General features: G+C 47.5%; 2 protein-coding genes across 2 annotated transcripts; both read right to left on the reverse strand.

Annotated features, from left to right (window-relative positions):
- Positions 1 to 1,335: 1,335 nt before the first annotated feature.
- LOC136962557 (iroquois-class homeodomain protein irx-4-A-like) lies at positions 1,336 to 4,202 on the reverse strand. The gene is made up of 7 exons (XM_067256349.1): positions 4,158 to 4,202; positions 3,779 to 4,018; positions 3,067 to 3,176; positions 2,800 to 2,956; positions 2,129 to 2,288; positions 1,645 to 2,012; positions 1,336 to 1,569 (listed from the first exon to the last, which is right to left on the reverse strand). The coding sequence occupies exons 1-7, from the start codon at positions 4,200 to 4,202 to the stop codon at positions 1,336 to 1,338; spliced, it is 1,314 nt and encodes a 437-aa protein (XP_067112450.1).
- An 11,277-nt stretch (positions 4,203 to 15,479) lies between these two features.
- gja4 (gap junction protein alpha 4) lies at positions 15,480 to 16,891 on the reverse strand. Its single transcript, XM_067256187.1, has one exon. It carries the CDS (start codon positions 16,889 to 16,891, stop codon positions 15,782 to 15,784), a length of 1,110 nt encoding a protein of 369 aa, XP_067112288.1. The 3' UTR covers positions 15,480 to 15,781.
- Positions 16,892 to 26,494: the final 9,603 nt, after the last annotated feature.

Genomic DNA, 26,494 nt, shown 5'->3' on the forward strand with positions numbered 1-26,494 from the left:
CCTGAATTATTTAGTCTGAAATGGTTAATTCCACACAAAGCCTTGGTGGATCTCTCTCTGTTCTGATAAATACTTTATCATCTTTCCTAAATCGACAACAGAGAAGAAGGATCAGAAGAAAAAGAAGAGTTCCTTTACCCACATTCCTGTCGCATAATTATTAAACTCTCAAAAGGTAATGCAAAAAAAAATATTCTGAGGCGTTGTCTTGTATTCAAATGAGGAAGTAGAAGTATTTCTTAAAAATAAAAAAAACCCTAATCTGTGAATTAGGCCGACCCTAACTGAGCCTCTTACGTTATGTTTACGCAGCTTCACACCAGCGTTTCTCCTGAGGGGAGCTGAAGCACCAGAGCAACAGCCCAGGATGTTGTCTTATTCTAATGGAGCCGGCTTCAGTGCAGTGGGTTTTCTCCCTCCTGTTGATACCGTCAAAAGCCGCCTAACGAAAAGGGACGCATCGCTGATTGCAGCTAAGCCAGGGTGGAAGTGGCAGCGATTTAACAATTTAGCAGCACTGTCCTTTGTGTGTTTGAATTAGTCACAGCTGAATAACACTCGGTTCATAACACTCCTGCTCTCTATCCCCAACACCACTCACCCCACCCTCTCTGTCTCTCTATCCCCAACACCACTCACCCCACCCCCTCTCTGTCTCTCTATCCCCAACACCACTCCCCCTCACCCCACCCTCTCTGTCTCTCTATCCCCAACACCACTCCCCCTCACCCCACCCTCTCTGTCTCTCTATCCCCAACACCACTCCCACTCACCCCACCCTCTCTCTGTCTCTCTATCCCCAACACCACTCACCCCACCCTCTCTCTGTCTCTCTATCCCCCACTCCACTCCCCCTCACCAAACCCTCTCTCTCTCTGTCTCTCACACACACACACACACACACACACTCACAGAGGATAGATCTACATCATTTTGGTCTCAGGCAAGGCTGCACTTAACCGCTACGTGCACATGTGTCTTTCTGCCCCAACAGCAAACGACTGGACTCAGAGAAAATGTCCACCTGTTATAAAAAGACAATTTATTACGGTGACAGCTGCAACTGGACTTTAGCGCAGGAATATAGTGGATGTGCACAATGTTGTCTGTTTACATTTCACATAGGTCTGCTGGATGTGAGAACACATGCACATGTTGTGATGACTCAGGCGTGAACTCCGAGGAAGGTAAGCTGCCAACTTCCCCGGGATGCAACGTGTGTTTTATCATAAGCAATATCAAAAGTGCCACCACACACATATACGTGACTTTCTGTGTTCCATTGTCCAAAGTCACTACAACAACAAAAGCATGGTGCACTTTCGCGCTGGCAGTCTAGACGTGCTGTAGAGAGGAGGCAATGTGTTCAAACAAACGTCCCTGAGTTTCCATTGAGGATCCGTTTAACCGTTTCCATGCCGTGGTTTGCTTGGAGGCCGTCTGGTTCAGCGGTCGTGGATGGAACAGTGGGGGGTCATGGAAAACTCCATCAACCCATTCTCTGAGCGTTGCGACCGGAGAGCCCTGGTCTCTATGAGACGCAGCCAGCCCCATTTCTGATGGATAGCCCTGGTCTCTAGGGTTAGGGTTAGTCCCCACGTCTGACAGATAGCCCTGGTCTCTAGGGTTAGGGTTAGGCCCCACGTCTGACAGAGAGCCCGGGAGGGAGGCTCCGTTGGACAACAGCATGCAGGAAAGATACTCAGGTTGAATAGCGGAATTGAAAGAAACTGCAGTTTGCGCGATTGACCAGATTTTTGGTTTGCTGTCTATATCTGGTGGGGTTTGCTCTGGGGGCAGTTTTGGAGCGTTTGTAGACAAGCTTTCGATTCTCTGAAATGTGTCTGTGGTGTGAGAACAAGGCCTATGACAAGAGTCTGATGGGTGGCCTGTTTGTATGGAAATGCTCTTTGTGTCAAACTGGTGTTTCAGTTCTCCATCAGAACAGTCTGATTCAAGCAGATCAAAGTCCTCCAGATCACGCTGCTGGAGATCCGAACGCTGCCCTTCATCTGGAATGACATGACAAATGTGATGAGACAATGTTAGAAAAATTCCCTGTTCCTAAAACGATAGTGAAACCGATAACATCATAAGCCCGTTGTTACGCGCGATGAGGCCTACGTACCGGCAAGGCTTTTCATTGGCTGTTCCTCCATAGACTCCTCTCCGCCATCGCTGTCGTCATCAAGGCCTCGGTCATCTGAACCTTTATTAGCACGCGGGGACCAAGTCACCTTGTTCTCTTTCTTTAGTCTTCTGCGCGCATTTGCAAACCAGGTAGACACCTTAGAGAGGACACGGGGACAGTGAGCGAGACCATGTGCATGTGCACCTGGTTGTACCAGGAGCTTCAGACTCGACCCTCGTTATGGGGTTAGGGTTACGATGAGCTTCAGACTCGACACTCGTTATGGGGTTAGGGTTACGAGGAGCTTCAGACTCGACCCTCGTTATGGGGTTAAGGTTACGAGGAGCTGCAGACTCGACACTCGTTATGGGGTTAAGGTTACGAGGAGCTGCAGACTCGACACTCGTTATGGGGTTAAGGTTACGAGGAGCTGCAGACTCGACACTCGTTATGGGGTTAGGGTTACGAGGAGCTTCAGACTCGACCCTCGTTATGGGGTTAGGGTTACGAGGAGCTTCAGACTCGACCCTCGTTATGGGGTTAAGGTTACGAGGAGCTGCAGACTCGACCCTCGTTATGGGGTTAGGGTTACGATGAGCTGCAGACTCGACACTCGTTATGGGGTTAGGGTTACGGGTTCATAAACATGCCGTCCCCAGGCTGGTTACCTGTGTCAGTGTCATCTTGGTGATGATGGCCAGCATGATCTTCTCCCCCTTGGTGGGGTACGGGTTCTTCTGGTGCTCCTGCAGCCAGGCCTTCAGAGTGCTTGTGGTCTCCCGGGTCGCGTTCTTACGACGTGATGCTCCGTCCGCACTTGCATACCTGAAGAAGATCGAGTGTGCAGTAAATATAGCAGTTTGCTTTTTCATTGAGTATCACTGTGATGAAAGCATGAAAACGAGAAATTAAGTGAAGAGTAAAGGTTGACCTACCCGTATCTGTCGTACGGATATTGTCCAAACGCATAGTCGTAGGGGTAATATGCAGGGGCCTGTGGGCCCACGTGGGCTGGCCCAGCTCTGTCTTTGGAGTCAAGTGTTCCCTGCAATATTAATTCAAATATTTTAATTCAACTTCAAGTGCACATGCACTACCCGTTTAGACAGGATTAGTGTGTGGAAGGTGGATAGGTCTGTACAGGCCTTTAAGGGGGCTCAGCCCCCAATGAGAATGTGACATGGATACAGTGCCTTGCAAAAGTGTTAAACTGCCTTGCTAAAAAATCACTATTTTCACTGGATAACAATTAATGCATTTATGTATTTAAATTAAATAAATGTATTTAATTTTAATAAATTATAATTATTTAATGTATTTATCTTTTTTATTTATTTATTTATGTATTTGTAATTATGTTTAGGGATGCTAACATGAAATGTAGGTGTGCTTGAGCAACCCTAAAAAGAGTCTAAAATCGCCACTGGGTCTGTATAGAACAGGCCTACTGTTAAATGTGTTAAATAACTAAATGTAAATGTAATTAGAAAGGTTCACATCATTTATACCGGGAGCTGATATTTGTATTTATATTTTAGACTTTAACAATGTCAGCTATGTCAAAGTCACTTCTATATAACTTTTACCACAACATTTTACTATAAAACTCAACCTGAAAATCAATATCTGGCATTTAGAAACCCTTACCCTGGAATAGAGGGCTGTGGCGTCGCTGGCGCACGTGCTGTAATACCCTTGGCTTTTATAGGCGCCACTGTAGACACCGATACCGGCGGGGGGAGTCAGCTCGTGCCCTGGAGAACTAAGAACTCTGCTCGAGTAAACCGGACAACTGTGGGGCGAATGAGAGGGGGCTGACAGGCTGTCCACGACAGACCTTCCACTGGGCTCAAGACAGCTGGCCAGTGAGCTCGAGGTCATCAAGAACTAACGGAAACAGAGACATTGACCCGTCAGGATAAACACTGAAAGATCATTTTACACACAGGAACAATTGTCACACTTCAAAATTCCTTAAAGGCGTGTGGTGATTTATCTGGTGTGTATGTGAGTACGGGTGAGTTACCTGGTGTCTAGGTGAGTACGGGTATCCTAGCGGTGGGTAAGCCATGGAAGTTAATGACATCAGAGAATCAACCGCGCACACGCTGCTACTCCGACAGACATCCGTGCGCCAAAGCGGAGTGTCCCCGTTCTGATCTAATTCGATTAATCAGGTAAGTCAGTGAAACCTTCATACATATCAAAAGAAATGTCCACCAAGAATGCAGTCACTGAACTTTACCTCCGCAGGACAGTCAGGCTTAAAATGCTAAAAGAATTATGAATTAGTTCCACTTTCAGTAATTCAGGATCAGTAAATCCAACGTCAAACAGCTGGGTTCTTGTGTTTTGAGTGTTTGTAGTGAATTTTGAGAAGGGACCGGGCAGATTATGATCCAGTCTTGTTGCAGGTGCACCGTGTAGAATCCTAAACTGCTGTGGTACAATCCTCTCCATGCAACTCCTCATGCGCTCTTTGGTTTTTACGCGCTCGTTTCTCTGACGTCACATGAACCCTGGTGTAGCCATCGGGTCCTCACTTTAAAGTGTCTCTCATATTCAGCTCGAGAGCTCCACCACCCATATTGTGTTTAATTTACTAACCGTTTTCTACGGTGCCTGTTCCAGTCGAGCGCACGTACACACGCAGCCCCGGGGTTTTAGTAAATGTAATGAGGGTGTGTTCGATTCTAACTTCAACACTCACGCTCTCACGCACACATTTGCCGCAGGAAACACTTTCCAAAGGGGGATCACGAATGTTACGTGACACCACATTGACAGTCCAATAGATGATTGATGACTACAGAGATCTATTAGCATAATCGTTTTCCCCTGTAGTTTAGATACCGTCACCTCAATGAAATATCCTTGTCAGTGAGTTATTTATGGGTGAGAGAATTACCAGCTAGGTTTGAGCAAATTAATCAAACAATAAGCTCTCCTTTCGTCCCTATAGAGTAAGCATTTATATGAACTTGGCTGTAGAACCAGGCTCGGAAGTCATACACAAGCAGACAGAAAGACACAAACACACTTAATGCCTGTGACAGTGGTGGCTCCCCTTCCCAGATCACTGTCACCAGAGTTTTGACATTCCTCAACACACACTCACACCTGCACCTCATTTGCCTGATTAGATGTTCGATCTATATATACCAGCTTAGCCTGTTTCTTCACTGCAAAGTCTTGTTAGTTAGTTCTTACCTGCAATACCGAGCGTTACTTATCTAAGAGATTTATGTGTACCGAACCTTTGTTTTTGCCTCGACTATTCTTCTGCTCTTCCCTTTGGATTTTCTAGAAACAGAGATAACGACCCCTGCCTGAAATCTGTACCTGCTCTGTGCCTAGTGATGAAGAAAGTGGTTTGTCCGTCTCTTCATAAACGGAGTGACTAAATTCAGTTGAGTTCTGGATTTTAATAATTATTTATCAATCTGCAGATTGGGAGAGAAAACCAGACCTCTGACAATAAATGACAACACAACGCCAGGCTTAGGTCTCAATCATGTCTCTCCCGGCTCTGAAGGCCGGAGGACCATCTTTTATAGGGCACAGGAATGTAAACATAGATAGTGACAGTCAGGCAGTAATGATGTTACAACAGTCTTAGAGAAAGAGATTCACAGCTCCCAACACATGACCACTCAGACTAGAGAGATCATAGTTGGCACATAGTAGTCATGAAAAAGGATGTTTACCCAGTATTTTCTCCTGATCCCAAATATCTATTAACCCTGACACATAGACACAATCTACTCTTATTAATAGCAAGCTTACATGAGAACATACTAACTAGTATCCAATGATTGACCGATCATTACAGTGCCTGACCAGTCACTGTTTTCTTTGGAGAGACCGACCACTCAACCTAGTCCCCTCTGACCCACAACAGCCAACCATTCTTCCAAGAGGGAGGAGAGAGAGGAAAGGAGAGGGGGAGAGAAGAGAAAATAGAGGAGAGGGCGGAGAGGAGAGGAAAACGGAGGAGAGGGGGAGAGGAGAAGAGATGAGAGGAGAGGGGGAGGGAAGGGGGAAGTTCAGTTGAAACCTCTCTCTTCAGACCTCTTAGGGTCAAACACAAATCCCCCCTAAGCACCCAGTAAACATTGGGAAAAAGACTGGGAGAGACAGACTGAACAAGAAAGAACAAGACACAATGTGAAACTAGAGAGAAAGAAAGAACAAAGGAGGAGAGAGGGATGAAGAAAGTGAGAGATAGAGGAGGAGAGAGGGATGGACAGGGAGGAGGAGAGGCTTGTTCTGTATGATGTCCCAGCGCGCCCCGAGTGAGACAGAACAACGTTCCAGAAGCTTCTCCTCCCTGCTCTGACACTTGATTGACATTCCATTTGTTTCATGAAAGGTGCTCAGAACAGCACCTCTGTCTCAGCCTCAGCCGTGTTCCCGCTCACTGCCAAATAAAGCCATCGCTCTCCACCCCCCCCCCACCCCCGTCACTCAGAGATGATGGTCATTTGTTTAGGCTTCAACATGGAACATTATGTTTTTTTTGTCCCTTGGTAAATGTGTTTAAAGGGTTTTATAGGTGGACTAAGAGATTAAGCACTTGAGAAGACCAGACTTCGAGGTTTCAGTAAACCTAGCAGGAGTTCTTTGTTGTTTTCCGGACAATGCGTTATGTGTTATACTGCATTTAAGGAAGCCCACATAGCATTACCATTCCCTGTAAATATGCAATGACATACTTACATATTAAAATATGATCATGTATGTATATGGCATTCTTTCAGTGTATAGGATGTGTTTGTAAAGAGTGTTTGTTAGACCATGATTATAGCCTTCTGATCCATCTCCCTTCACATCAATCATTCATTCATAATGCACAGAAGAAAACTCGCCTTTTCTCCTGTCCTCATCCTGCATCTCGCATGATGTAGTGGGCGTGTCTACAGGTTAATGACAGTGAGTGTTGTTAAACTGTGAGAGAGGTTGTGTCATGAGACAAACAGAGAACAACTCCAATCACTGCTCCCCTCAATCACAAGGAAAGACAGCAGCGTGCATTTGAACTCTACCTGAAAGTATGAGAACTATGAAATTTTTATCACTGTTTAACATGTCGATGCTCTTTGGTCCTCTATTCTGGGTTTGCTGCTTTTGCATAAAATATTGGGTTGAGATTATGAAGTTTGGAATCATGTTGACAGCTCTGAGAATAATATAGCTTTAGTGTCTGATGTCACATTTTCAACAGGAGCAACAAGCAGAGGTAGAATGAGAAGAAGAGAGAGTGAGAAGGAGGGAGAGAGAGAGGGGAGTGAGAGAGATAAAGTAGAACCTGATCTGTACATCTCCCCTCTACATACTAATAGCCTTGTACTCAATAGGTTTTTCTCCAGCCATAAACAGTACTGTGTCCACCTCCTCAGTAGAGATGCAAAGATGATAGATGTTGATGGTACAATTATAGTCTGTGCACTGATTACTGTGCATTAATTTATTTCACAACAGTAGGGATGTTTAAATCACATGAGCATTCTTAAATTAGAGGTTTTAATTAGAGGTGTTTCCGTAAACATTTTTAACACATTGGGGCAGAAATTACTGTACTTTTGATTCGTCGATTTAACTGGTATCAGTACTTTACTTTTTACTTTCACTCCTTAATTTTTTTACACACATATCTGTACTTTCTACTGATTACATTTTCAAGCCAGGCATGTTACTTTAGTTTTAATTTGGTGGCATGATCAATATTATTTCTTGTCATTGCTTTTTTCCAGGCTATCACTCACAACAAAATGTAAACTAGTCTACGAAGCTACCATGGAGCAAGGCAGAAGGCAAGAATAATATTTTTATTAAAAAGTTTGTATCATTGATGATTACTTAATGAGGACTCTACTGTACTCTACTGTACTCTGCGCTGTTTAATCTACTCCGTTTTAGGCTTCTCTGTTCTCTCTCCCCTCTCATCCCCTCTCCTATCCCCTACTTTCACTGTGTGAAAAAAAAAGTAAAAAAAAATATTATTTGTTAAAATGTTTTTTTAACAGGTGCGGTGAAGGGGCAACAGGGGAAATGAATTCTCCGGAACTGTTTGCAAACTCCTAGCCTGGGTGCCAGACAAACTTAGCCCTGCCCACAAAAAAATGTGGTCGGGAAGTTGGATCTGGGGTTGCTCAGTTGGGGAAAAACTATGTCCGAACAAGAGCTGTTCGGACCAATCAAATTGTCAGGGCGGGCTTTATACGATGATGGACAGATGATCAACAGTAACGTAATCAACCACGTCACCAAAGAGTGCTTGGGTTGAATTCGTTTTCAACAAACAACACGTTGCTCTGATTGGTTGTAGGTCTATCCAATTGAGCGAAGAGGCATTTTTTTTCCGGGTTCGGTTGAAACACGCCCCATACTCACAGCCCAACGGACTGACTAGAATTATGAGTATGACAACATCAGGTTAGCAAACTCCAGCAATGTTTGTTTAATTTTCCTCACAGTGCAACTGTTGTTCATAGAAAACTAATGTACCATAATGTCTCTTTTTTGAGAGTGAGAACAGAAACACTTGGTGTAGCTGAGCCTTTACGGTTACAAAACCAAGACGTTTTAAATTGCAGTTAAATCTGTTACTCGCTGCATCCCTACTCTTCAGCAGCAGTGAGCCTCTACCTGTGAAGACGTCTAATCAAGAACCCACAGACACGCCAGAGCAGTGTGCAGGATAAATGCACTGACCTTCGTCATCAATGATGCATAATAAGTGAACAGAAACATCCTATCCCTTTTAGCCACCAGCAAATAGCGAGAGAGAGAAGGAGTGACTAAGAGGGAGGGAGGGAGGGACAGTGAGAGGAAGAGACTGTTGTTTGGTGTGTGTTTGTGTCTGTGTGAAAGATGCAGAAAGCCTTATAGAGAAAAAGAGATGTAAAGAGATGTGGGGAGGGAGGGAGGATGGGAGGGAGCAGCCTCTTTAAAGTGTGTATGTGCTGATTCCTGAGAGACCAGATTTATTCCTCCCGATCCCTTCCACTTCATTACGCTGTGAGCATCCATACATTATTCAGCTGCTCAGCCCTCTGCCCACAGGGACCAATACTGCCTTATACTCACACCTGAACCTGCGCTGTCGTTTACACAACCACCCTGGCTCCATTTCTCCATCCACACTCCCAAACCCCTGCTCACTATCTGGATGAAGCGCTGATCAAGTTCCTTTTATCTGAATCTTGTGACTTGTGGTGTCCAGGTCCACAGGAGGAAGCTAGTGGTGTCCAGGTCCACAGGGGGAAGCTAGTGGTGTCCAGGTCCACAGGGGGAAGCTAGTGGTGTCCAGGTCCACAGGAGGAAGCTAGTGGTGTCCAGGTCCACAGGGGGAAGCTAGTGGTGTCCAGGTCCACAGGGGGAAGCTAGTGGTGTCCAGGTCCACAGGAGGAAGCTAGTGGTGTCCAGGTCCACAGGGGGAAGCTAGTGGTGTTCAGGTCCACAGGAGGAAGCTAGTGGTGTCCAGGTCCACAGGGGGAAGCTAGTGGTGTCCAGGTCCACAGGAGGAAGCTAGTGGTGTCCAGGTCCACAGGAGGAAGCTAGTGGTGTCCAGGTCCACAGGGGGAAGCTAGTGGTGTCCAGGTCCACAGGAGGAAGCTAGTGGTGTCCAGGTCCACAGGAGGAAGCTAGTGGTGTCCAGGTCCACAGGGGGAAGCTAGTGGTGTCCAGGTCCACAGGGGGAAGCTAGTGGTGTCCAGGTCCACAGGGGGAAGCTAGTGGTGTCCAGGTCCACAGGAGGAAGCTAGTGGTGTCCAGGTCCACAGGGGGAAGCTAGTGGTGTCCAGGTCCACAGGGGGAAGCTAGTGGTGTCCAGGTCCACAGGGGGAAGCTAGTGGTGTCCAGGTCCACAGGGGGAAGCTAGTGGTGTCCAGGTCCACAGGGGGAAGCTAGTGGTGTCCAGGTCCACAGGGGGAAGCTAGTGGTGTCCAGGTCCACAGGAGGAAGCTAGTGGTGTCCAGGTCCACAGGAGGAAGCTAGTGGTGTCCAGGTCCACAGGGGGAAGCTAGTGGTGTCCAGGTCCACAGGGGGAAGCTAGTGGTGTCCAGGTCCACAGGGGGAAGCTAGTGGTGTCCAGGTCCACAGGAGGAAGCTAGTGGTGTCCAGGTCCACAGGGGGAAGCTAGTGGTGTCCAGGTCCACAGGGGGAAGCTAGTGGTGTCCAGGTCCACAGGGGGAAGCTTGTGGTGTCCAGGTCCACAGGGGGAAGCTAGTGGTGTCCAGGTCCACAGGGGGAAGCTAGTGGTGTCCAGGTCCACAGGGGGAAGCTAGTGGTGTCCAGGTCCACAGGGGGAAGCTAGTGGTGTCCAGGTCCACAGGAGGAAGCTAGTGGTGTCCAGGTCCACAGGGGGAAGCTAGTGGTGTCCAGGTCCACAGGGGGAAGCTAGTGGTGTCCAGGTCCACAGGGGGAAGCTAGTGGTGTCCAGGTCCACAGGGGGAAGCTAGTGGTGTCCAGGTCCACAGGGGGAAGCTAGTGGTGTCCAGGTCCACAGGAGGAAGCTAGTGGTGTCCAGGTCCACAGGGGGAAGCTAGTGGTGTCCAGGTCCACAGGGGGAAGCTAGTGGTGTCCAGGTCCACAGGGGGAAGCTAGTGGTGTCCAGGTCCACAGGGGGAAGCTAGTGGTGTCCAGGTCCACAGGGGGAAGCTAGTGGTGTCCAGGTCCACAGGGGGAAGCTAGTGGTGTCCAGGTCCACAGGGGGAAGCTAGTGGTGTCCAGGTCCACAGGGGGAAGCTAGTGGTGTCCAGGTCCACAGGGGGAAGCTAGTGGTGTCCAGGTCCACAGGGGGAAGCTAGTGGTGTCCAGGTCCACAGGAGGAAGCTAGTGGTGTCCAGGTCCACAGGGGGAAGCTAGTGGTGTCCAGGTCCACAGGGGGAAGCTAGTGGTGTCCAGGTCCACAGGGGGAAGCTAGTGGTGTCCAGGTCCACAGGGGGAAGCTAGTGGTGTCCAGGTCCACAGGGGGAAGCTAGTGGTGTCCAGGTCCACAGGGGGAAGCTAGTGGTGTCCAGGTCCACAGGGGGAAGCTAGTGGTGTCCAGGTCCACAGGGGGAAGCTAGTGGTGTCCAGGTCCACAGGGGGAAGCTAGTGGTGTCCAGGTCCACAGGGGGAAGCTAGTGGTGTCCAGGTCCACAGGGGGAAGCTAGTGGTGTCCAGGTCCACAGGGGGAAGCTAGTGGTGTCCAGGTCCACAGGGGGAAGCTAGTGGTGTCCAGGTCCACAGGGGGAAGCTAGTGGTGTCCAGGTCCACAGGGGGAAGCTAGTGGTGTCCAGGTCCACAGGGGGAAGCTAGTGGTGTCCAGGTCCACAGGGGGAAGCTTGCAGCGTTTGGTTTGTGGGTGTTTAGGTCCTTCTCATCTGCAGGCTATGGATGTGTCTATGCAGGGCCTCTCTCCCATCCCTGTGTGTGTACTGATGCAGGGCCTCTCTCCCATCCCTGTGTGTGTTCTGATGCAGGGCCTCTCTCCCATCCCTGTGTGTGTTCTGATGCAGGGCCTCTCTCCCATCCCTGTGTGTGTTCTGATGCAGGGCCTCTCTCCCATCCCTGTGTGTGTACTGATGCAGGGCCTCTCTCCCATCCCTGTGTGTGTACTGATGCAGGGCCTCTCTCCCATCCCTGTGTGTGTACTGATGCAGGGCCTCTCTCCCATCCCTGTGTGTGTACTGATGCAGGGCCTCTCTCCCATCCCTGTGTGTGTACTGATGCAGGGCCTCTCTCCCATCCCTGTGACTTGATCAGCTGTTTGAGTGCTGCAGCTGCACACACACCAGCAGTGTTCTATCGCCATCTCCTGGTGATGTGGAGGATCACATGAGCTACTGTGGATGTCATCTTGTTTCTATTTGGGCTCTGCCAACTTCTCCTCCCTCCAGCCCTGGCGGGGGTCATTCTGATAGCCCACATTATCACTTCGCCAAAAAAAACAACCTTCTTACCTTTTTTTCCTACCTTTTTCCCTGCCTTTTTTTTTACCCCCTAACTTGCTCAAATTATTCCCCTCAATGTGCAGTAAGAATCATTTGATGCTGGGATATACAGAACAGAAATGACATTTGGGGGGTGCATTTCAGGGTAGGGTTGGTGTGCCGTGCCAAGAAATGCACCCCCTGCTAACTCTAACTCTAACTATGAATAGGAAAGGTGCCACATGCATGAAACTTACTCTGGTTACTCATATTAGTCCCCTCAATGTACAGTAACAATAATTTGATGCTGGAATCATTTTTTTCCAACTTTTATATTTCATACCCTTTGATGTACTGCTTGATTCAAGAGTGAAAAACAGAGGTGCAATTGAAAAGGACTTCGGGGGGATGTAACAGGCCACACTGAGCTTAGGCACATTCCCGCTTATATTTGCAAGAGCCAGTCTCGGAGTCTCTCCAAACCTGAGGGGGGTCATTCTGATGGCCTTAGGGTTAGAAAAATTAACTTCACAAATCAAAGTATTTAATTCAAACAGAAGCATTCAATTTGGGGAACAAATAAATTACATGTATGTAAAACGAATTAATTGAATTTGTGTTAATTATCTAAGGGAAGGAATGTTTGTGGCTGATCCCCCTGGGATGCTGGTCCATCCTTGCTCTACAGAGGTAGAAGGATCAACCCGTTCAACTACACATCTCTCAGTCTTCATTGACTTTCCGACAATGTCAGAATAAAATGCTAGTCTGGACTAGTTTGTTATTAATAAGGGCACCAGACACAGCACTTAATGTAACTTCTCATGGTATACTTGAAATTGACTAGTCAGGGACTTGGGGAGGTCAACTCCTTACCTGTTATGTCCTTGTACTGCCAACTACCACCAGTGTTGTTTAGAAGGGCTGTGTCTTAGTCCCATGCAAGGAGCCATGTTGATGTTCAGATGTTCTCACCTTTTGAGGCGTGACCCCGGGGGAGCGTGCGTGACCCCGGGGGAGCGTGCGTGACCCCGGGGGAGCGGGCGTGACCCCGGGGGAGCGGGCGTGACCCGGGGGGAGCGGGCGTGACCCCGGGGGAGCGTGCGTGACCCCGGGGGAGCGTGCGTGACCCCGGGGGAGCGGGCGTGACCCCGGGGGAGCGGGCGTGACCCCGGGGGAGCGGGCGTGACCCCGGGGGAGCGGGCGTGACCCCGGGGGAGCGCGCGTGACGGGTATGCTACAGAGAGTGTTCTCTCTACAACAATAGCAGACAAAACCAGAAAAATATTCTCCCTTGGAACAGGAGCTCTAAGGGAACCATTGTTCTCCCTGGAATGATGGGAGCCATCAGAAGATGACGGCAGTCTGATCCACCGTGATGACGGCGGTCTGATCCACTTCCTGTCTGGAAGGGCTGGAGAAGGCGTTTTCCATCCTCATGAACAATGGAGTCGCCTGATTCTGGAAGGGCAACCCATTCTAGCTTGGCTCTTTGTTTTCACAGACACAATACACATAAATGCAAATACAGTGGTAGGACACCATACTGTAGATCGATTATTTAAACATTCAAATGTTTTAATTAAGATATGTTTATTGTATAGAATACTATGTCTGATTCAGATTAATTCCTCCCATATTCAAGAGGAACCCCACCTCTGTCCCTGTCTGTGTCTGTGTCTGCTGTATCTACAACACCTGGATAAAAAGGTATAGACCTCCAGGAATGACCTCACCTCTGTCTTGTCTACCTCAAATGCTGGTAGATCCTCCACTAACCCTAATCCTAACTAACCCTAACCTCCACTGTCTGGAGCAGTGCTGACCCCAATGAAGACCTGCTCATCTGATCGTTGTTTTCAGGGCCCTGACATTCAGCCAGAGGTGGCCATGAGAATTTTCCAAAACAATATAACAAAGTGGAGTAGCTTTGTTTTAGTGAACAGTCCCGCGCCCCATGGCTAACCCTAACACAATGGTGAGTTGGGAGGTTGATACAAGACCCACTTCCTTTCTCCTGGCTAAATTTAGGAATGGATCTCAATTTGGTTATTTAATTTAAACAATAATATCCTTGAAAGTGGATGAGAGGACGATGAGCTCTTTGATACAAGAGATTGAATGTGTGTTTGTCCTCCAACGAGCAAGATGTGTGAGCACCAGTAGCTCCACACATGAAACCCAGAGAGAAGAGTTCTCACAAGCCATATCATTCCATTATACAAGTCAAGCATTCCAATGTGACCCCTAACCCAGAGGAGTTATGGTTAGGTCTTGTGTAGCTGGATGAATGCATGTGTGTCTTGTGTAATGTATGTGCATGTGTGTCTTGTGTAATGTATGTTCATGTGTGTCTTGTGTAATGTATTTGCATGTGGGTTATGTGTGCCTCTGTGTTCGCTTGTGTGTGTAAATTTATGTACAGTACACATGTGTGTACATGTTTCTGTGTGTTTACACAGCTGAGCCTGTTATGCACCCCTCCAGCACGGTACTCCCCCTCCTCCCAGCTCATGAGACCAAACCACTGCTGAAGAGTCGCCCAGCCTGGGAGTGTGTCTGGGGCCACCATACCCCTGGGAGTGTGTCTGGGGCCACCATACCCCTGGGAGTGTGTCTGGGGCCACCATACCCCTGGGAGTGTGTCTGGGGCCACCATACCCCTGGGAGTGTGTCTGGGGCCACCACACCCCTGGGAGTGTGTCTGGGGCCACCACACCCCTGGGAGTGTGTCTGGGGCCACCACACCCCTGGGAGTGTGTCTGGGGCCACCACACCCCTGGGAGTGTGTCTGGGGCCACCACACCCCTGGGAGTGTGTCTGGGGCCACCACATCCCTGGGAGTGTGTCTGGGGCCACCACATCCCTGGGAGTGTGTCTGGGGCCACCACATCCCTGGGAGTGTGTCTGGGGCCACCACATCCCTGGGAGTGTGTCTGGGGCCACCACACCCCTGGGAGTGTGTCTGGGGCCACCACACCCCTGGGAGTGTGTCTGGGGCCACCACACCCCTGGGAGTGTGTCTGGGGCCACCACACCCCTGGGAGTGTGTCTGGGGCCACCACATCCCTGGGAGTGTGTCTGGGGCCACCACATCCCTGGGAATGCATTCCACTGGCCAGAGCAGAGACAAGGCTTCAGAGTCAAACTATCCCTCTGGGAAACACACACACAGACAGTAAACATATTCACATTCTCTCTCACACACACACACACACACACACACATATATACAGTACACATTCATGTTCACACACACACAGTCAAACAATTCATATTTACAAACATATAGATACAATACACATTCAAATTCATACACACACAATGTATTAGGTTACATTTAGTCATTTTGTATGTCATGTATATACAGTAAACATTTTCACACACACACACATATATACAGTAAACATTTTCACACACGTCCCCTATAGTTGGCGTCCTCCCTGTGTTTTCCATTGTCAAATCTCATCACAACTTTCATCCAAGTTTCTCTTATTTGCCTTCATTCATTTCAGACACTTTTTTTTCAGAAACTTTTTCTCCCTGCATTTCGTTTTGAATAAAGTCAATTCATCCATTTATTTTTCATTTCTGCTACCATCTCTCCCTTCTAGGTATCTTCACATCACTTAGGCACGCAATGCAGTAGAACTCATTCATTGTCCACATATTGTAGCCGTTGTTAGTCTTCCACACCCCTATCCGCCTTGACATGGTACGGTCCATGGGTTTCTCAAACATAATGCTTCGGTTTGGAATGTCCTTTATGGGAACCCTTTGTGTGTGTGCCATCATGTGTGATGTGTGTATGTTTCTTGACCTTGGTTCGGGGGGAGTGTGTCGTCCTCAAACCCCCCATGCAGGTCAGGTAGCTGGGGAGCAGGTCCCCTGTGGTCACCTCTGCCGCAACGTAGCTCTCACATGGCTGGGGATAGCCTTGTTCCCTCCCTTCAGGCTGGTAGAGGTGGCTCTGGTAGGAGGATGCCTGGAGTATTGGTGCCACAGGGCAAGCCATGGCTCTGCCTATCCCAGGCATGCTGTACCGATCCTGGATGCGGTAGAACTTCTCCAGCCGGTAGGTGATGGCCAGCTGGAGCAGATGGAAGAGCTCAACAAGGTTGAGAAGGAGGGAAATGGCGGCGATTACCTGGGTGTAGATGGTGAAGATGGTCTTCTCAGTGGGACGGGACACAAAGCAATCCACCATGTGAGGGCAGGGGTCACGTACGCACTCAAACCTGGCATGAATGATCAAGCCACCATAGAGCAGCCAGAGTCCAGCGATGAAGCTGGTCTCCAGGAGGAGCTTGAGCAGGATGCTGGCAGCGTACGCACACAACAGACGCCCCTTCAGCTTGGGAGCTTCTGGAAGCACCTTCACAGACTTCCTTCCTCTCCTCTCTCCCTCCTTCTCATCCACCTCTTCTTCCTTCTTCCTCTCCTCCATCTTCTTCTCTCTCAGGCCCTCTGCTGCTTCTCCACCCCCCCTGTCAGTCTTCCTCCTCTCCCCCTCCACCTTGTTCTTCTTGTCCTTGGCTGCCCTCATTGCTACGTAGCCAAAGTAGAAGATGGTGGGTGTGGACACAAAGACCACCTGCAAGACAAAGTAGCGGAAGTGTGAGATGGGGAAGGCCATGTCGTAGCACACCGAGGTGCAGCCCGGCTGGCGTGTGTTGCACAGGAAGTCTTCCTGTTCGTCGCCCCAGGCTGACTCTGCCGCCGTGCCCAGGATCAGCATTCGGAACAGGAAGAGGACTGTAAGCCACACTCGGCCCACGCCTGTGGAGTACTCCTGCCCTTCTTCCAGTAGGTGCTCCAGGAACGACCAGTCTGCTCTGGACATCCTCTGCACCTAGCGGGGAACACACACGCAGACGGTAACCATCTGAGAGCTGCATAGTCACAGTGCAGAGCTGCATAGTCACAGTGCAGAGCTGCATAGTCACAGTGCAGAGCTGCATAGTTACAGTGCAGAGCTGCATAGTTACAGTGCAGAGCTGCATAGTAATTGCCCCCACAGGAGGATACAGAAGTCAGTTTAGGTTATTATCAGATTCATAACAGCTTCATTTATCCTTCAAATCAGATTCATATAATTTTCATATATCCTTCAAATCTGATTAATATTAGTTAACATCTTCATATCTTTATAACAGCTTCATAAAACCTTCATAACAGCTTCCCATCATTTTGCCTCTTCACCGCCCCGACAGATGCATGTTTGACCATCTCAGAGGGCATGATCCAGATGCCCCTGAAGAGCTATAGTGGTCCTGGACAACACAGCCTGTACCAGGTAACACATCTACTGGACAACACAGCCTGTACCAGGTAATACATCTACTGGACAACACAGCCTGTACCAGGTAACACATCTACTGGACAACACAGCCTGTACCAGGTAACACATCTACTGGACAACACAGCCTGTACCAGGTAACACATCTACTGGACAACACAGCCTGTACCAGGTAACACATCTACTGGACAACACAGCCTGTACCAGGTAACACATCTACTGGACAACACAGCCTGTACCAGGTAACACATCTACTGGACAACACAGCCTGTACCAGGTAACACATCTACTGGACAACACAGCCTGTACCAGGTAACACATATCTACCGGACAAGGGTTAGGGTTATCTGCTATGTTTCCTACCTGTCTGTTGTAAAGTCGCCTCTTTGTCTCTCTTTACCTCTGTGTTCGTATGCTCCGTGAATTTGCTCTGTTTAGGTCTGTGTTTGTATGCTCTGTTTAGGTCTGTGTTCGTATGCTCTGTTTAGGTTTGTGTTTGTATGCTCTGTTTAGGTCTGTGTTCGTATGCTCTGTTTAGGTCTGTATTCGTATGCTCTGTTTAGGTCTGTGTTCGTATGCTCCGTCAGTTTGCTGCACTAGAGACAAGTTGTGTGTTGCGTTCTTAAACCAGCAATGTAATCTGAAGAAAACAGGAAAACTTTCCCATGCCTTTCCAGAACCTCCCACAGGAACCCCGTCCAGGAAAGGGGATGGGGGAACTTTAAATAGTTCGGAGCTCTCTGAGAAGGCCTGCTGATGTCTTTGAAGCCAACATCACTGGAACAATTATGCTGTTACAGTAAAAGTTTTGGATTACTGGGGACATTTTACCGGTTCAGGACACCAACCTAGAAGAAAGAACTATATGTCTATATAAATAGTTAATTCTTTATTTTAGACTAATTATTATAAGACTTGGAACTGGGAAAGAAAATAACTGAATTGACTCTTCAAAGTATTTAACCCTTGTACTGCCTTGGGGTCACAACGAACCATCGTTGTGTTTGTTGCGACAACTTTACCAAATACAAAAACAAATAAAAAGTATTTTCTTTTAACCGTCGCAATGTGGGGGGTCTGAGACAGCCCTACGGTTAAAAGAAAATGCTTTACTTTGTTTTTGTATGCGATAAAGTTGTTGCAATACAACGGTGGGTCCCAATGACTGATGGGTCAGAATGACCCGAAGATAACACAAGGGTTAAGAAAGCCTTGTGTATTTTTCTGTTAAACCACATGATGGCGCTAGTCGCCACATTTCTGAGAAATGTACGACTTCAGTCACTGACAGAAACATGGCCAAAAGATAGATATGCAGATATAGGGTTTGTAAATTAAGATGTATTGTCTGGTTGTCTTGGCCTTGTTTCAGAAACAGCTTATAGTATTACTAAAGTATTGTTTCTTCAGATGTGTGTGCAAAGGGTTGTCTTCTTTTTGGGGGGTTTAGAGGTGATGCCAACAGCCAGTACGAAGGTCAGTACTCACCCCTCACCTCAACCCCCACCCCACCCCTCTCCTCTCCTCACCCCTCTCCCCACCCCTCTCCTCACCCCTCACCCCTCTCCCCACCCCTCCCTTCTACCCTCTCCCATCTCCTCTCCTCTCCTCCTCCTCTACCCTCATGGAGACTCTACCCTGATCCCCGAGGTTTAGTCCTTAGGCCTACATGTCCTTCCAGCCCACACAGAAATAGAGTGCAATAGAGCAACCCCACGGTCTCGTTATAACTCGTGTGCAATTGCGTGTAAAAAGCCGCTGGTGGCTGAGATGGTTGCGAATGGGGTTAGATCTTAGGAAGGGATGGTAATGAGGTTGAAAGAGAGAATGGAGACTGTTCTTCTTGAATAGCCTCAGCCAACCTCACATGAGTTAGCATGTACGTTCTGGCAATGACCATCCCAGTCGCCTTCAGCCATGCCTGGAGTGCTCTGACAGCCCATGCCTGGAGTGCTCTGACAGCCCATGAGTGGCGAAGTGAAGGCTCACGTGGGCCTAAATTAGCTGAAAAATGTAAGTCAACGAATGGCAAAAATGGACCTTATGGCCACTATCATATACCGTTGATATGCCGTGATCACACTTTCCCCCTCTTTCTCCCTCTCTCTCTTCCTCACTCTCACTCTCTTCCTGATGACCTACAGGATGGATCAATGTAGGGTTCCTCTTTAATTAAACCCAGAGAAGCTTTGTCAAAATGGTACAGATCTATGAGGAGGGAGTCAGGTGGCTGAGTGGTTAGGGAATTGGGCTTGTAATCTGAAGGTTGCCTGTTCAAATCCCGGCCGTGCCAAATGACGTTGTGTCCTTGGGCAAGGCACTTCACCCTACTTGCCTCAGGGGGAATGTCCCTGTACTTACTGTAAGTCGCTCTGGATAAGAGCGTCTGCTAAATGACTAAATGTAAATGAGCACAGTCCCGCAATAACAAAACAATATTCATCCAAAACTATAACCCAGCACTAACCCAAGCACTTGAAATTGAAAGAGCTAAACAAGTCATTGTCATGCTCTGACGTTGTCGGAAGAGCTCTAAGCCTCAGTGGGCGAAGTGGCGCTGAATTAATTTACACAGCATCTGAGAAATTAACACTGAAGGCGTTGTAAGGCGCCTGTGAAAATGACACTCCCGAGTTCGTTGCCACTGTTAGCAAGTGTGAAAACTCTTGTCTCTCTTTTTCTCTCCATATCTGTGTGTGTGTTTGCAAAAGAATAGTCTGCACCAATTCAGACAGTTCTGTTGTCAGTTAATGCTGAAGCAACTATGGCTGTTAATGACACGTACAATTAGGATTGGGTTTCTCTGTAATGAATCAAATGGCAAAGCGAGTGGTGCACGACTTGATGTGAGAGGCTCGTTATACTCGGGCAGGTTAGTCACTTAGAATCGGGGACGCAGGGTGTTTTGGGGGTGTTGACCGGGTCGTTGGTGGTTGCTTCTGTCCTTCGGCCCAAGTCTTCAACAGTGAGAGAAGTGATGCTCTATTGAGAGATCAGGAAGTGACGCTCTATTCATGCTGATCCAAGACGGCTCACAGGAGTTGGGGCCCGGCGGTAGCAGTGGGCAATGGTGGGCCCAGCATGTGTCTTGCACTCCCAATCAAAAGTTAAGGTAAAAAAGTATTCGCCAAATGAAAAAATTGTTTACAAACAACAAAGACCTCTACGGAAATGTAGAAAGCCTGCTTCATTGTACACTTACATTTAGTAGATGCTTTTATCCAAAGGGCCGTGATGGGTAGCCAGTGGAGGGAGATGAAGAGCGGGGTAACATGGGATCGTCTGGGTAGGTTGAAGATCAGGCGGGCTGCTGCGTACACTTTCACACTTTGTATTTTGAAGCATAAATTAGCAGCAACAAATATGTTGTATGCTTCTTAATCTATGCAATCTTCAATTGTAAGTATTTTATATACAGACATATCAGTTGAAAAATGTAAGTACACTTATGAAAACTCTTTTCTTTCTCCAAATGTTTGAACGTTTGATATTAATTTATTCAATAGGTTTGGAGGTAATATAAAAATAAATTGCCCCAGCTGCAGTGGCCGGAAGCACACCTCACAATTTCCCCAGAAATGTTACTCTCTGAATTTACTTTTTACGATACAATCACGGTTACTTTTATGGAAAAACATTAGGGTTAAAACTAATTAATTAAAGTAATAACATTGGTGGGGATTCAATCTGGCATTCACTTCTCTAGCATCTGCACCACTCTACCCTACTATAGCAGACTACAACCGGCCCTCAATCACTGTCAAAAATTTTTTTTCAATGTTTATCCCTAATATTATATTTTACAAATGTTCCCTTTATTTCAAAATGACAAGCAAATAATATTAAAATAATAATAATAAACTGTTGATTCAAATGTTTATGCAAATTAACAAAAATATAGCTATGTATAAATTAAGTACAGTAAAGTAGCCGACTGTTTTAAAACAGTGCAGTAGACCAGAAATGATGTAGCATACAGTCACTTGCACAACTTTTACAGACAGCGGGATTTGCTCTTATTCGTTACAATTAAGTCAAGGTTCTTTTGTATATCTACTGTATTCTCTCTCCGGCGCAGGCAGCCAACCATGCTGACCCATTTACTGTAGGCTACTAAATACTGAGTGCCCAGTAGGCTACGCAATGACGTATTCTGAATAACGCAGAGAATAATTTAAATTATATCAATCTACTTGGTTCATGTGCATGTGTTTTGTGTTCACGTAGAACCGAGTGAACGCCTGAACAAGAGTGAGCATTCCATGTGTTAGTCTCGACTGTAAAATATGGTCTCTTCAGCCATGCATGTACAACTGGAGATGGTGACAATTTTAAACGTTTCTGATGGCGGTCTTCTGGGTGGATATCGTGAAGCCGGCGTCACGCTCCCTACCCTCTCTGCTTTATTTAATTGGGCAGAAAGCAGTAGCGTTACTGTTGCCCTGCAGCAGAGCAAGCCATTACACAATCCCCAAGTCAAATTAGAGGCTCTGACTGCGGCCATCCGGGTAGAGTCGGCTTTGCGTGCTTGGAACTCCCCACATTTAACTCAGCGAGCTTTCTGTCGCCAGCTGCACACTTTATTTCATTCTACAGCATCGCTTAACGAGAGGAACAGAGAGAGATTAAATCGAACCCTCCCCCAATATCAAACCCGCTCTTCCTTTAGATGCGTTTTATTCATAGCGTGTCGTGCTCGTCCGTCAATTCGTTTTAGAACTATGCACGCCACAGATTACTGAGGGAACTGTATCGGCCTAATCAGAAGTGTCTCGAGGCTGTCAAGTCTCGCAGGCCCAGATAGATTTGGTGTGCGCGCACTGCTGGGGTCCCAGTAGCATCGTTGGCCCCTCCTACAGGCAGGGGGCCGTGAGCAGTCTTGTGGACCAATCGTGCGCCAGCGCTGCCTCGGAGGGGAACCCATCCTGCCCCCTCGGTATACGCGAGCAAACGAACTCAGAGATCAAGCAGCGGAACGGAGAGAAGGACACCGAGCTGCCTACCACGTAAATTATCGCCAGGTTTCTCTCAAGCCCTCCTGATGCGACGCACGACGCTGAGGAATAGGAGTGTTGATTCATTCGAGGATACAAGAGTAAAACGGTGTCGCCACTACTCGACTTCAAGGTAAGACCGGCTATGTGCGCTGCAGAAACACCGAGGCGCAAAGCAGGTGCTCCTGCGCATTGAAACATCCACTGTGTGTAAAGCGGAACGGAACACCCACGTGACAACGTCAAATCTTACCTGCCTTAGTAGACTACGCGAATAACGTTTTTAAACAAAACATGAAAAATAAATGTGTTTTTATGACGTCTTAGGCAGCAGCACAGAATTAGGCAGCAGCTCCCGGCTGCGGGTTCGTGGTAATTAGTCTCACAGCTGTATCAACTTGACAGCTCGTGCAGGAAAGATACTAAGGCCCGTGCATGGTCTTGGTCACAAATTGACAAATTATCGCAAGGTGGGCAATCAGATTCCATCACTAGTCTGCCTGGGAACGAGTGACACTGGTGCGTAAAATGTTCACTCACCGCAAAAGTGTGGGTACCAGAGAGAGATACTGTAGCTATCTAGTTTACAGCAAAAGCAGTGACGCGAGGCTTAATTAATCACATGAGACCCGTGTTAACCGACCAAGTCGCGAGGGACACCGATGTGATGATTCCGCTGGACCACCCCTGCTATATTCTCCGAGGGAAGGCAGGAATAGGCTAGCAAAGGCTTGGGCAATTTATTAACTGTGTGCTGCAACACGAAATTAAAGGATCCAGCTAATTAGAGTGTAGCTACTCCGTTTTACATCATGTCTGTGACATCTTGAATGACCGTTATCACCCCCCGAGCACTAAATATCTAATCTTATTAACAGCCAGTTTTAACGTCCACAAAACAGCTGGAGCATAAGACCGTGTAACCAACAGTCAGCAATTGAGACTGTAGCCTGTCACAACAGACTTCAAAGAAACAAATCCCCCTACGCGAGCCGTGCACGTGTGAAGATGAGACACCGGGACGACGAACCACAGAACAGGGTTATGCAGTATGATTGGACGAGACTCGACGCTTTGGCCGATTGATTTTTAGCTTGATTGATAACCTTGCCGGTTTGCTACGCTCTCTCTCTTTCTCCCTCTCTCTCTCTGGTGGAGGTTGCATGTATGGGGTGCAGAGCTCACGCACAAACGCGTTTGATCCAGTTTCAAACGGTATGATTCGTCCCATATATATTATATGTACGGGGGGCTATATTGAGAGTGTGCGCTTTAGAGGGCCAATCAGTTTAGACTCTTCTGTTAGGATTTAGACATTCGAGTGGAATGTTAACTGAACCAGGAAGATAAACCACTCCACCGTCTCCCAGTAAGAAGATTTGTTTTGTTAGCGGAGGCAACGGACCACTGTGCCTGAGTGTGGCTTCACATTTAGACGCGACCACCAGGACGGGCTGTGGGTTCACAAGGGGCAATTTAAGTTGATTCAGCAGCCTGTAATGAAAACAAGCATCTGCAAACTTATATTAGTTAATAACTCGTGCTGCCAGAAATATGAATACATTTGCCGCCACCCTCATTTACGCCCATCATTTAGTATCTGCACGCCTCGCGCAAGCCTCTTAATTGTTTGTATTGTCACATAAAGAACACTGTAATATCTACAGGCCTTCAGGATTAAGACTTTCCGCTGTGTGTTTGTCTAAGGTGCTCCTCTCACGTGCAGGCAAGGAGAAACAAATATGCACTCAAATGATCTGGGGTTCTCTTCTATAAACTGGTATATAGTCCTATTCCAGTACTCTCCTGGTATATAGTCCTATACCAGTAGTGTACAAGTGTATAGCCAAGGGCCCAGATTCCAGATAACCATGGTTGTATGATGCACCTTGGGGAGCCATCATTAGGAATGACATCGTAACATCCGTCATTAGGGGGAGTGTCCAAGGGGCTGAATTTCATGTGCTTTCAGGACAAGCATCTTTTTTTTTAATATATATTTTATTTTATATTTTAATTGTTGTATTCTTACATTGTTAGAAATAGTTAAACTTTTGTACTTTTACTTAATTTAAGATTCGTATATGTGTAGTGTTTTGCACCTCCCTGCCACAGTAAATTCTGTGTTTGTATAACATACATGCCGAATAAACCGAATTCTGATTCTGATTAAGATAACATGGCTTTAACGATGATCATACAACATATGTTGTGCTTCGGGAATCCAGCCCTAGTCCTGTACCAGGGGTGTATAGTCTAGTCCTGTACCAGGGGTGTATAGGTGTATAGTCCAGTCCTGTACCAGGGGTGTATAGTCTAGTCCTGTACCAGGGGTGTATAGTCTAGTCCTGTACCAGGGGTGTATAGTCCAGTCCTGTACCAGGGGTGTATAGTCTAATCCTGTACCAGGGGTGTATAGTCCAGTCCTGTACCAGGGGTGTATAGTCTAGTCCTGTACCAGGGGTGTATAGTCTAGTACTGTACCAGGGGTGTATAGTCTAGTCCTGTACCAGGGGTGTATAGTCCAGTCCTGTACCAGGGGTGTATAGTCTAGTCCTGTACCAGGGGTGTATAGTCTAGTCCTGTACCAGGGGTGTATAGTCCAGTCCTGTACCAGGGGTGTATAGTCTAGTCCTGTACCAGGGGTGTATAGTCCAGTCCTGTACCAGGGGTGTATAGTCTAGTACTGTACCAGGGGTTTATAGGTGTATAGTCCAGTCCTGTACCAGGGGTGTATAGTCCAGTCCTGTACCAGGGGTGTATAGTCCAGTCCTGTACCAGGGGTGTATAGTCCAGTCCTGTACCAGCAGTGAGGAGGAGATACATTAACCATCTCCATATGTTGGAGTTGGTAATTAGTGTCTCCTTGGCAACATTGTAATGTTACCAGTATAGACATCCAGGCGTTTCCAAGTAAGAGGCACGTGTATGCTTGACCAGAAATGAGACATTCAGAGATGCGCTGATAGCACCGTGTTTAGAGGGTGAGCTGCATAGTGTTTAGAGGCTGAGCTGCATAGTGTTTAGAGGGTGAGCTGCATAGTGTTTAGAGGGTGAGCTGCACAGTGTTTAGAGGGTGAGCTGCACAGTGTTTAGAGGGTGAGCTGCATAGTGTTTAGAGGCTGAGCTGCACAGTGTTTAGGGGGTGAGCTGCATAGTGTTTAGAGGCTGAGCTGCACAGTGTTTAGAGGCTGAGCTGCATAGTGTTTAGAGGCTGAGCTGCACAGTGTTTAGAGGGTGAGCTGCATAGTGTTTAGAGGCTGAGCTGCACAGTGTTTAGGGGGTGAGCTGCATAGTGTTTAGAGGGTGAGCTGCATAGTGTTTAGAGGGTGAGCTGCACAGTGTTTAGAGGCTGAGCTGCACAGTGTTTAGGGGGTGAGCTGCACAGTGTTTAGAGGGTGAGCTGCATAGTGTTTAGAGGGTGAGCTGCACAGTGTTTAGAGGGTGAGCTGCACAGTGTTTAGGGGGTGAGCTGCATAGTGTTTAGAGGGTGAGCTGCACAGTGTTTAGAGGGTGAGCTGCATAGTGTTTAGAGGGTGAGCTGCACAGTGTTTAGAGGGTGAGCTGCACAGTGTTTAGAGGGTGAGCTGCACAGTGTTTAGAGGGTGAGCTGCACAGTGTTTAGAGGCTGAGCTGCACAGTGTTTAGGGGGTGAGCTGCATAGTGTTTAGAGGGTGAGCTGCATAGTGTTTAGAGGGTGAGCTGCATTGTGGGTCTCTGCTACATAACTGCATCACTTTCACTGCCTCAGATTTTCTGCTCAAATGCAATTTCTTATTGGCTGTTCACATAATCAAATGAGATGTGGTCAATATCAGATTCCAGTTAGACAGGTTACGGTCCTGAACTGACCCGCCAAAGAATGAGAACTAAGACATTACATGCAAGACGCTGGCCATTTGTTTCCATATTCTTTCACCCGTGCAGAATTGTGACGAATGTCGATCTAGAGTGATGTAAAATTTGCATGATTTCCAAATGACACATCTGGGTTCAAACTTCTGTCCATGTTGTGAACGTAGCTTCAGTGGAGTTCTAGACAACGTGCTTGGAGAAATGCAATACTCAGTACTGTAAAGGTACTGAGCTATAAAGAGGCCATTCTGCAATGTTGCAGACCCATAAAGGCCATTTGTTAAGGGTTGCACTTTCT

The sequence above is a fragment of the Osmerus mordax genome, chromosome 18 (genome assembly GCF_038355195.1).
Source record: "Osmerus mordax isolate fOsmMor3 chromosome 18, fOsmMor3.pri, whole genome shotgun sequence".
Classification (NCBI taxonomy): Eukaryota; Metazoa; Chordata; class Actinopteri; order Osmeriformes; family Osmeridae; genus Osmerus; species Osmerus mordax.

Bases quoted from the DNA above. Each gene is read 5' to 3' on its own strand.
- LOC136962557 (XM_067256349.1), bottom strand. From the start codon at position 4,202: ATGGCTTACCCACCGCTAGGATACCCGTACTCACCTAGACACCAG. The intron at 2,013-2,128 runs GTACGTAGGCCT...ATGTCATTCCAG, and splicing joins GCCAATGAAAAGCCTTGCCG to ATGAAGGGCAGCGTTCGGAT. The intron at 1,570-1,644 runs GTGGGGCCTAAC...CCTAGAGACCAG, and splicing joins TCCCGGGCTCTCTGTCAGAC to GGCTATCCATCAGAAATGGG.
- gja4 (XM_067256187.1), bottom strand. From the start codon at position 16,891: ATGTCCAGAGCAGACTGGTCGTTCCTGGAGCACCTACTGGAAGAAGGG.